This window comes from Oratosquilla oratoria, chromosome 34, assembly GCF_046742065.1.
Source record: "Oratosquilla oratoria isolate Oo_2021 chromosome 34, ASM4674206v1, whole genome shotgun sequence".
NCBI lineage: Eukaryota > Metazoa > Arthropoda > Malacostraca > Stomatopoda > Squillidae > Oratosquilla > Oratosquilla oratoria.
Genome location: NC_134810.1, coordinates 22,522,170 through 22,534,669, shown reverse-complemented (window position 1 = coordinate 22,534,669; position 12,500 = coordinate 22,522,170). Strand labels below are relative to the sequence as shown.

General features: G+C 38.8%; 1 protein-coding gene across 2 annotated transcripts in view; it reads left to right on the top strand.

Annotated features, from left to right (window-relative positions):
- The window catches only part of LOC143018107 (glycine receptor subunit alphaZ1-like), a 151,338-nt gene that overhangs the window by 15,455 nt on the left and 123,383 nt on the right, over positions 1–12,500 (top strand). For both annotated transcript variants that reach the window (XM_076173228.1, XM_076173227.1), the window contains exon 2: positions 3,628–3,923. In XM_076173228.1, coding sequence (XP_076029343.1) covers positions 3,877–3,923 — 47 coding nt within the window. In that variant the 5' untranslated portion in view covers positions 3,628–3,876. The remainder of the gene's footprint in view (positions 1–3,627; positions 3,924–12,500) is intronic.

Genomic DNA, 12,500 nt, shown 5'->3' with positions numbered 1-12,500 from the left:
GTGCATGTTTGCATGTGCACACATGCATGCAAACAAAAACACACACACATACGCACACATATTTATACACACATACAAAGGCCTCGCTAGGAACTGCACACTTTAGCCTTTTTTGTACTGAAGCACTATAAACCTTTGTAATCACAGCCTTTGTGTGATACATGTCCCCAACAGCCGTAACAAGGTTTGTCCTTAATAATATGGTTGGACATGGACTAAGGGGTGGAATAAGGATTGTACTCTTAGTTGTGAGACGGATTCCGTCAAGAGATCCTTTGTACTAAGGTTAGTATGACAGCCTTTAGAATAAAAAGGGCACAGAGTACATAAGACGGGGGAGGGTGAATGAATTTTGTACAAAGGCTGATGTGTATGTTTGAGTCCAGGCAACGGGCAGAAGCGTCCGCCAGGCCTTAGTACAACCTTTATTATAAAGGCTGCTGCACGAAAAGCTAAACTGCTCCTTTGTATAGGTGAGAGGCTTGCGGACCCCACACTGAATTAAATCTAAGTCAGTTAAAACCCTCTTTGGACTGTTAGCTGTCGTCCCTTCATGGTTGTCACAACAAATCAAAGATACCGGTATCACGACATTCAATTCGGTAACCAGCGCATTTTATATTCTTTATATATTTTTTCTGTTTTGTTCAATAATGAAGGATTTTATTCATCTGAGGAGCTGCCTTGGGGGTTCTCGGTTGATTTGGACCACGTTTCGTTCAAGGTCCGTCCCTGTAGCTAAATGGATTGGTCTAGTATTGGACGAAGAAAAAGTTTACGATGTATGTACCGTGTTCAAGGTAATGTGAGTCGTCGACGCACGCCAAGGTGCAGTCGACGCCGCATTGCCACGCGTTCGATTCCTCGATCCACAGCACTGGCTTAGGTTTCCCTTCAGTACTCGTACACTAAAATATATTGAAAAGAACAGTAATATGTTCTGAATTCAGGGCAGTGGGGGAGATGCAGGGATGACCCGTCATCCAGGAGGAGCCAAGAAAAGAGGGAGGGAGGGAGGGGTGGTGAATGAGAGTGGAGTATGTGGGGATGAAATGGGTGGGAGTGAATTTATGCCTTTTGATTTTGGCTAACTCCCTTGTAGGGGAGAAAAAGAATAGAATCTGGGACTTCGATGAAACGTAGGTCTCTTTCTTTTTATTTGCTTTTCTATTTTTGATGTAGGTAGCTCAGATCTCAAATCATCACTTCGAGAAGCTACCTATGTCAACAATAGAAAAAAAAAACAACAGACCTACGTTTCATCGAGGTCCTAGATTCTGGCTCTTCCCACACACTAAGTAGGATACTTAGACCTTCAGGTTTAGTTGTTGTTAACGACACGCGAAAGAAGATCGGACACTTGGTTAGGAAGAAGAACACAAAACATCACAGCGACATCAGCATAGTCTACAAAATTCCCAGCAACGGATGCGACAGCGTATACTTCGGAGAAACATACAGAGAACTGACAAACAGACCCAGAAAACACAAAGCGGACATTAAATACCACTGTGAGACAAACACCCTCGTAAACGACGTAGACGCCGAAGGACATTTACCATTTTGGTAGAAATCCACCATTTTGGCCCAAAGACTATACAGAAAACAAAGAAAAATAATCGAATCTCTGCACATAGCTAATTACAACAACATAAACAAAAGGACAGGAGACTTAAAGTGGGTAAAAGTCACAGCCACTTGTACCCTTAATGAGTGGAACTCCGTACCATGCACCAGACCGCCGGACTAAATCTCACACTTTCCTTGCCACATTTTTCGTTTTAGTTAAAATAATTCTTATTCTTATTATTTTTCTTTTGCTATCATTATTATAATTTTTTCTAGTAGTACTAATTTTCTTGCCACAATGTTATTAATTTAGTTTATCAATAATTTCCATTACCATTTAAATTATTCTTACGTCATTGTAACATACGAGTTCCTTTACACTCAGAAAAGTATGCATGCATACATATGCGCCACTTCTAGCCCTGTAGCACTATTGTTTTGAAAAAGCTTGTAGCGAAACTAGTCAAGAATAAAACTCGGAATAAAGCTCCAAATCTTTCTTCTTCCCACCCACTTTATATATATATATATATATATATATATATATATATATACTATATATATATATATATATATATATATATATATATACTGTATATATACATATATATATATATATACCAGGCTAGTCGCGAAATAAAAAAATAAATAAAGCCGTTCGCAGCTCGTACGAGTGACAGAGTTCAGGCAGGATAATCAAACTCTATGTTAAAATTAATTATCATATACAATTGTAAAATAGACACAACACAAATGTACATAGAATAAGAAAAATCTAAATGCATATATTCTATATGAATTATAAACAGGTACTTAAACAGTTACCAGTTAGAGTAGCTAATTGTGCGCCTGTATTCAGCACGTAAGAGCAGGTGGTCGAAATAAATTTTTGATTATGGTGTAGACGAGTCCTGATTTTGGTTGCTAGAAGTCGCACCAACGGAAAGTCGTCTGGTCAGCTCTTAAGTCTTGGGAACAAATGAGTTGTTTGAGGAGAGACTGGTGCACGATAACTTGTGATAGGGGAATCTTCTGGTAGTCGAACACGTAGATGATAGTTTGGTGTCTCGTTGTGGAGAAATAGTAGATAAAGAGAGAGTGCGTGTAGAAAAAGTATGAAAAAGTGAAGGGTTACACTTTGCGTGGAGCTTGCCAATTCATGGGTTCGGTACTTACACATTGTATAATGCAATCGTAGAGATCTAAAGGACTTGTTTAGTTGAGTTGTCGTAATCGACAACGTAGAAAAAAATCTACGTAGATTCAGATGAGCCCCGGGGGGGGGGTTCTGTTTCTTTTAATGTCTTCTCTACTCAATTTTCTTTCTTGTATCTCTGCTCTGGTTCTCTGTAGCCGCTTTCTGCCCGCCCTTAAAAAGCCCGGGAAAGGGTGATTACGTTTCCTGGATGTCGATACGTGCCTAAACAAGGTAGTTCAGCCACCTCTAGCCAATGGGAAAGAAGAACACGCTTTCGCGCCAAATTATGTAACGTTTTCTGAGCTAGGCGTCACCTGACAGAACATATTGGAAGCACACCCCAATAGATGTGTATTGTGCAATGGTTTACTTTATAACATACATATTATGAATTATATACAAAAATTCTTTTCCACAAGTGACAATAACAACAATAATGATAATACACAACACACCATACTCACGCAGGCCGTGCCATAAAAATACAAACAGGAGACTTTATTCATGCAAGAGTGTGATACAGGACAATCACACACCACACATATATGTTATATATATATATATATATATATATATATATATATATATATATATATATATATATATATATATATATATATATTACTAAATACAACCCAGTGCGATAGTGGGCCGGTGTGTACTTACTAGTACATACCTCCAGAACCACGGTTTGTTGTGCCTACTTCTGGTAGTCTGCCCCGGTACCAGTATTTTGTACTTCGCTCAAGTATATACTCCATTTCTGGTACCTCTTGTCAAGTACACTGACCTATAATCATACCTCACCCAAAGTACAATACCAACCCGGTAACTTAGAATTGCATTTCTCTTTCTTACAGCAAAGCGCGGAACTGTACTGGTATCACCTGATATCACTTGGTATTACCTCGTCTACTACAGGCCATGGTAACACAGCATTAGCACAGTCACCATCAGCAAAGACCAAAGAACAGAATAACTTGGCTTATGCCGTCACGGTAGAACATATTTCCTGTTCAACTGTGAGTTGGGATCAAGCTTGAAGGAAGGAGGGAGAGAAGAGGAAGGAAGGGGAGGAAGGAAGAGGAAGAGGAAAAGGAAGAAGAAAAATGGCTAGAAGATTGCATATTCCCATATTGGCGCTGGTGTTATTATGGTAAGTGCTGAAGTGGAATCATAGTTTAGATATAATATTATTTGACAAAAAGAACCAAACCTCCAGAGTGACAAAGCCCCGCCCCCTTTCTCTCTTGACCAATCAAAATCGTTCAAAAGTGTTCCTGATTGGCTAAGCAAGAAAGAGTGTGTGGCTTGTCTCGCCAGTGACCGTATTGTGTATTTTTGATACGTAGTGGAATCATATATATATATATATATATATATATATGTATATATATATATATATATATATATATATATATATATATATATATATATATATTTGTCAACAATAGACTATCATTTTGAAACCAAAAGTCTTAACAAAATATCACCAATCTTGATATATTTATTCTTGTTTACTGTAGATAATTTTATTCAGTTATGAAAAATGGCCATTCCAAAAGTTAAGGCAACTCGATTTTTTTTTTCTTTTGCCAACGTTGGGTCGCCTCCTCGTCTTACAATTGGAGCAAATATGATTTATTATATTTTCAGTTGAATCCAGCATAACTTGTTTGACCAATATGTAATTTCCTTTGAGTTATTATTATATAATATCATTCTGTTATTTATACTATCTGAGGTGTATAAGAAAGTGGAAAAATAGACCCAAACACGCTATGACTAATTTGTGAGTGTGTCGAATGAAAAGGAAGGGTATGTTTATATAAGGTGAGGAGCTTACACCATGAGGCGCTGAGTAGCTGCAGCCAAAGCCGTCACCTTTGCCCTCTTATGCACTTTAGGGACTGTTGGGGCAGGTGACAGTTATTTCAAATGAGAATCGGAGAGGAGTGCGGGATTCGAACCCACAAGTGAGCAAATGCAAGACCTGTACGCTCCCTATTATGTAGTCACGTGGGGTAAAACTGGCCTAATTATGTTTGTCAACAAAATAAAGGGAGAAATTATACAAAACACATAGTAGTTGGTGTTTTTATTCCCCTGTCTATCTGTCATAATTAAGAAACAAAGACAATGGCCAGTTTTACCCCCATGTGGCTATGTTTGTCCCATCTTACAGTAAGATATAAATTTATGAAAAAATATGATTTGCAAAATGAAGTAGAAGAACCCGAAATCATGTAGAAGCGTTTAAGAAGAAATCTGATGACACAAACAAAACGAAAACAAATGAAAATTGTTGTCTCTGAAACGAAAGTATAACCCAGTTGACGTCACGTGATTACAATTGTGGGCGCGCACACACACACACACACACACACACACACACACACACACACACACACACACACACACACACACACACACACACACACACACACACACACACACACACACACACACACACACACACACACACACACACACACACACACACACACACACACACACACACACACACACGTACAAGTACGCGCTTATTTTTGCATAAACAACTTTCGCTTACTAAATGAATTATGACCTTCAACACACTTATCTACACACCAAAGAATCTTGTCCCGCACTGGACACACCTTCTCAGCAGGGCAGGATTTGCATTAATGGACAAATTTGTGTTTAAGAATAAAATAGACAAGAACTAGTTTACCAATAGAGTGGTTAACAAATGGAATAGACTTAGCAAGTATGTAGAGAGCGCTGAAGCAATTAGCTGTTCTATTCAGCTTTGTGTGATTCTTTGAATAGAAAATAGATTAAGGATTGGTCCTCCGTTATTGATAACCAGTGCTTCTATCCATAGAAGCTCTATCACACCTTTCATATAGCGAAAGTGAAGTTTGGAAGGCCATTTACACTTTCAAACGGTTTGTCAAACCAGGTTTGTCAAACAAGTGTCTGAGGTGATGTTTGACAACCTAATATCCCATTCATACGGTCAAACTTCACTTCGAACACTTGTTTGACAAATCGTTTGACCGTGCAAATGGCCCTTTAGGATGGTGGCAGAAATCAGGGGTGGTAGAAGTTAAAAGTGCTCAACAATCTTTTTGTGAGGGAAGATTAATCTCCAATCATAAAATAAAGTTGCGTTACACTGGACCGTAGGGGTATTTCTAGTGTCCCATGGTGGCAGAAATCAGGGGTGGTAGAAGTTAAAAGTGATCAACAATCTTTTTGTGAAAGAAGATTAATCTCCAATCATAAAATAAAGTTGCGTTACACTGGACCGTAGGGGTATTTCTAGTGTCCCATAACGCATTAACTGTATAAAGCTTATGTAGTTAATACCCCCATACGGAGGAAGAGGTCAAAGAGTGGATATTGAGTATCTATTGATCTATAGTTTCTAGATTCTTCCCTCTTGGTCTGCTAATTCTAGAATATGTTAGGCCCACCTGCCCATTATTTGAATAAAAATTGAAATTAATCAAGAAGAAATATGATTGCAGAATATGACTATAATATTTAGATTTAAGTTTCATCTCACGACTTGTTATTGGTCTATATTTTCTAAATTATCCTAGTCCCACCCTATCATAATTTGAATGAAAATATCTAAAAACAATCAGGAAAATACTATATTAGAAAATGGATCTGGATACTGGTCTATAGTTACTAAGCTGTACTAGGATCACCCTTCCATAATTTAGATATAAATATAATAAAATAATCCTGAAAAAAATAAAGATAGACTATGGTTTTATGTTGTTGGAATAAATGTTTCTTTTTAAACCTTTTCATTGGTTTATAGTTTTTATAATATCTTAAGCTCAACTTCCCATATTTTCAATAAAAATATCTAGAAAATAATCAGGAGAAAATAATGATAGAATATTGTTCTATGTTGTTCTGAATAAGATTTAATGTTAAGCCTTGATATTGTGTTTACAAGTGGAAAGAGTGCTTGGATCAATACCTCTTACTAACTCTGTCCGTTCGCGTGTTGCGAACATAACATAAACTTTCCTTGTTCAAGTGACTTCTAATTCCTCAGGTTTTATAGCTTGACACTCATTCATATTGTAAACAAACCTTTTGATGGCAGCCCTGCTAAAGTTGGTAGCCCTGAGGAAAGGACCTTGCGAGTTTTCTAAACTGTGGATGACAACGGCCGTTATGTGTGATTAGTGTATATTTAGACGACATTAATCATTTTTATCTATATTTTCTTCCATGATCTGCATCTAAATATCGTCAAAAGTATGTAATCATAATATTTCTTATTTTAGTGTTCATAATTTTATTTGATTATGAATGCTCTTTCATTATTTTTCTTAAGTATTCGGCTCTGACCTGCAGCAATTAGTCCAAACAGAGTGTAAATGATGGAAGCCAAGTCCATTTTTCAACCGTCACTCACTCGCCTTCACTTTGATAAAAACTGTCTCTTTTAATACTCTCCCAAAATATTCCTTGCAACTGCCTGACATACAGGTTATTTTCTTCATCACCTTTGCTCTCATTCTTGGAGTTTAGGCAGGAAATACCAACGTCTTCCTTGTCATGTTGAAGGCACCTCAGAACGTTCGGGTTCACTTTGAAAAATGTCGACAAAATGTCGAGATTTTTATTTATTTCCTCCATAGGTTTAGTTTGAACCAAAAGATTCGTTTATTTCTTAAACTAATTCCTAAAAATTATATTATTTTCTTCGTTTGGTGGAGATGGCATAAGATGTTTATTATTTCTTTGACAATGAATTTAGCTTTGTTTGAGTTTATTGATTTGTTGGAAACTCTGTAGCGCTTCATATGGGAACGAGTCCATTACCTTCGCATATCTTGTGAGAACATTATATATTCAATGCGCTGGTGGCGTAATAGGAAGCGTGCAGGTCTCGCATTTTCTTAGCTGTGGGTTCGAATCCCGCACTTCTCTCCGATTCTCAGCAATGACTGTTAGTTACTTGCCCCGACAGACCAAACGCATATCGAGGCAAAAGTGGCGGCTTCGGCCGCAGCTACTCAGCGCCTCCAGGCGTAATTTCCTCACCTTTACCTTTATTATCTATTTAATACCAATTATGTAAAGCCGCTTGACGTCAGTTACTCAAGGGCTATCAATATTCACCTTATACAGGGTCTTCCAAAAATGGACTCACCCTTAGAAATGTTACGTAATGTCAAATCCATTGGTGTCTGGACAATGGTTGGTTATCAGTTTGAAATTGAAAAAAAACTTAGTCTTTTCCCACCTAGTCTAGTCCCCCTTGCGTGTTTGCAAAGGTTCAGACTGAGGACCACCATCTTCCAGACACATTTGACAATAACGAGGAGCAATGGATCGGACAACGTTACGAAACGTTCCAAAGGATGAGTACGTTTTATTGGGACACCCTGTACGAAGCCGCATCCTCCATAGGAAAGAGAGGAACCGTCTGAAGGAGGCTTACGACCCTACAGGGGGATATTACCCTGAATTGGACGAGGAGGTAGAGTCGCCGTGAACCGAAGAGGCCATGCTGGTGATGTGCTATGTCTTGCTGCATTGCTTCCGATCATGGAGCTAAAATGAGAGGGAAACAAGTGGATGGTGGATGGGAGTGGAATAGGTGGGAGTGTGTGTGTGCCTTGGCTGGTTACCTCCATTATTATAAGGGGGAAGAAGCCATTAGTATATAGATAGATAGAGTCTTTGAAGGGCCTCCCACGTGGTAAAGCACGGCAGCGGCGCGAGATTGCTCGTAAGGATAGAAGCGCAGGTAAACTAAAGACTAATAAAATACTGGTTATGATTCTTAGCATAAAAGAGGCCTTTGGGAGTACCGGAGAGACAACATGAGCTAGGTTTCGTGGTATATGGGGGTTTCATCACGTTCATGGACCACGTGTTTTGGCTCGTGATCGACAGCTATTATTTTCCCGGACGAGAGCTCAGAGGTCATATATGACTCGATTATGAGTAATGCTGTGACCTTACACACACGCGCGCGCGCACACACACGAAAAACTCCTTGTCCAACAAAATTTAGGTGCTGGCTCGCAGTGTTGAATCTTTTCTGCCTTAGGCGGGACTCGAACTCGGATCGCTGAATTAGCAGTAAGAACGGTACCACTGCACCGTCGAGTTGTGAATAATGCCGAGATTAGAAGGACATCAGTAAACAGGAGAGAGGTGAGTTCCGGTAGCATTGTGAGGGACAGCAGCAGCACGAAGTGGACTGGCAAAGAGTCGAAGTGATATACATCATCAATTGGCAACAGACGCCGGGGGTGGGGGGGGGGCGTTGCATCACTCACACTCCGGCGCCAGTACCCAACACGCCGGCGCCAGTCCCAACCACGGTCTCTTTGAGCAATCTCCCATGCAGCCACCCTTCCCATTCCAAACAATTCACAATAGGTTTGATCAATTTGCCCGAGCCAGTATACAAAATGGTCAACAAGTTTTTCTTGTAAACTTGGACAAGTGGCAAAGATGATGCCAAGAGATGTTAACTAGAATCCAACCCACCAAGGGACAAGGGAAAGGAAATATGAAACGTGCCTCCAACGGGTACAAGGGAATAGAAGGTGAGGAGCTTACGCCAGGAGGCACGTGGATGCGGCCGAAGCCGTCATCTTTACTCTCTTATGCGTTTAGAACTGTTGGGGCAGGAAACAAACAGTCACTGCTGGGAATCGGAGATGAGTGCAAGATTCGAAGCCACAACCAAGCAAAAGCGAGACCCTTACACTTTCGACTACGCCATCAGCTTGGAAGTCAAGGGAACAGGACAAAGTTGGACACATTTACCAGTGACTGTACATGCAGTAGAGCAAAATAGTTATTTGTTGTTTACGAGTGAAGGAGGCTCCAAATGAATTTGTGTCTATTAAGCTGTCGTGAGTGGTGCTCCGTGAGATGACCTGGCTCGCCATGCGGAAGTCCCTAGGTGACCCAGTGAAAGGCACACCATGAAATGACCTCGCTCCCTGATGACCTTGGCTGAAACACCGCGTTTTCGCAATAAATTAAGATTTATTTACCTTTTGTATCTCTGGTAACGAACCCCAGGCAGAGTAAGAAACGTCAGATAAACTGTCACCGAGTCTTTTGTGCGCTATCCATGCATCCAAGCATATGTATGCATACATACAGAAATGCATATATGGATACATACATACAGTATGTATATATTTATGTATATATATATATATATATATATATATATATGAATACTTATATGAATATATGTATGTAAACATATACGAATATTTATATGTATACATATGTGAAGACACATGCATGCGTATATTAATATATTTTTGTATAGATGAATACATAGATACATATATATATGTACATGTAGATATATAAAATTACATATAACCATACATGTAGATGTACAGTGCATACTCATCGTGCACACAAACAAATGTACATTACTGCATACACACATATATATATACAGACTCGTATACATATATTCTTACATGTTTGCACACCCAAAAGAACAGAAGAAACACATACGGAACATTATGGTCCAATCTCATGCTCTCACAAAGCATTCTACGCTTGAGGGGACCTTGGTCCAATATTTTGGGGTTGACGAAGATGCGTATCGAGACAGAAGAATAAAAACAAGTGAATTATTCTTGTAGCTACAAGAGTTCGTCCACCTCTGTAGAGTCTTCACCATATCCATGTGGACATTATTTATCGCTTGAGTTTGAGATTCTATCGAAGTCGACAGACTTGCGAAGGCTTCAGGACCGTTCATAATGATGCCGAAGACTCGGAAAAAGCTCTCCAAACAGTTACGGTCAAGGCTCTCTTAAACTGCCTCGACTGTAGCATCGCTCGTGAGTGTTTGTGGAGTTTTTGTTAGAGAGACTTTACGAGGAACGGACCACACACACACACACACACACACACACACACACACACACACACACACACACACACACACACACACACGTACATACACGCACACACACACACACACACACACACACACACACACACACACACACACACACACACACACACACACACACACACACACACACACACACACACACACACACACACACACACACACACACACACACACACACACACACACACACACACACACACACACACACACACACACACACACACAGAATGAAAGGGAAAGAAGATAGAAATATTTTCGTTTTCATATTGTTTCTGACAATGACAAATTAGTGTTGTTTTTTCATGTTTGTGCACTAATTTAAGAAACGACCCGTTGGAAGTCTCAGAATGCGAGTACTGTTGCCTGTCGTTGTTGTTTTACCTCAAGAAACAAGTTATATTGTATTAACACGTTTGTGTGTTAGTGTGAGTGTGTGTGCATGCGCGCGCGCGTGTGTGTGTTGCTGAGAACGAGTACGATGAAGAAGCAATGGTGGGGCAACGAAAAGAAAGATAAAATTAAATAAACATCTAAATATATAAATGAATAAACGAATAAGTATATGAATGAATAAATAAACAAATGAATGGATGAATGAATAAATGAATAAATATGTGAATAGATAAACAAATAAAATAGATAATAGATAAAACACAAATAACTAAATAAATAGATGAATAGATAAGTAAATAAAGTAAATTAATAAATCAACAAATAAACTTATTAATCAACTGATACATTAGTACATAAAAGTAAATCAAGTAAATAAGTGAATGAATTGTAATAAATAGGTACATTATTGAAATAGAAGAAAATAGAAAAGAATATAGTACAAAGATCTGGATGTACGAGGAGAGACTAAAGACCTGGGACTCCCCACGCTGGAGGGGCGAAGGGAGAGACTGAACATGATACCGAAATTTGAAATCAGCCAAAGGTAGGGAAGAAAAAACAAAGAGAATGTGTTGGCATGAGATCAAAAGAAAAAAAAAATAGAAAAATTGTTTAAAAGATGTTAGGAAGAATATTTTTTCCATATATGTGTTGATTTGTGGAATGATTTAGATTATGCAATCCAGACCAACAACATCAATGTACTTTAGACAAAGTTTGATACATGGAAATACAAGAGACGGGACTCTACGAGTACAAAAAATAATGAAAAATAGAAAGATTGTTTAAAACATGCTAGGAAGAATAATTTTTCCCATATATGTGTTGATTTGTGAAATAATCTAGATTATGCAATCCAGACCAACAACATCAATGTACTTTAGGCAAAGTTTGATACATGGAAATACAAGAGACGGGACCCTACGAGTACAATTCTAACACTGTATACTACAACTTGGTAATGCGCTCTCATTTCCTTCCCCCAAACACAAGCGCAGTGATGCCATATTACGAGTATTATTTTCTTGAGAAGGAATTATTCCAACAGGTGCAATTGTTGGCAACTGAAGTCATCCGAAATTTTTTTAAAATTGGAAAAAGTTAAATTATTCATAATGTTTAGTGCTCTATCGCGTGACTGCATGTCTTTGGCGTACGGTTGGCGAGAAGAGCGTCTTCTGTCGAAACATTATGACACTGAGGACGAAGTATTATGAAAAACGCTACAGGAGCTTCCTCATAGGTGTAAGTAATGGGAAGATAACAACATTTTTAACGATTCCGATACGCGTCCCGATACTACTCTAAACTTCCGATACGAGACCGATTCCGATACCTGCAATGAATTATCAGTCATGTTTATATCCAGACCCTGCAGGTGGTTTGGTAAACAAATACTTTATGAACAAAGTA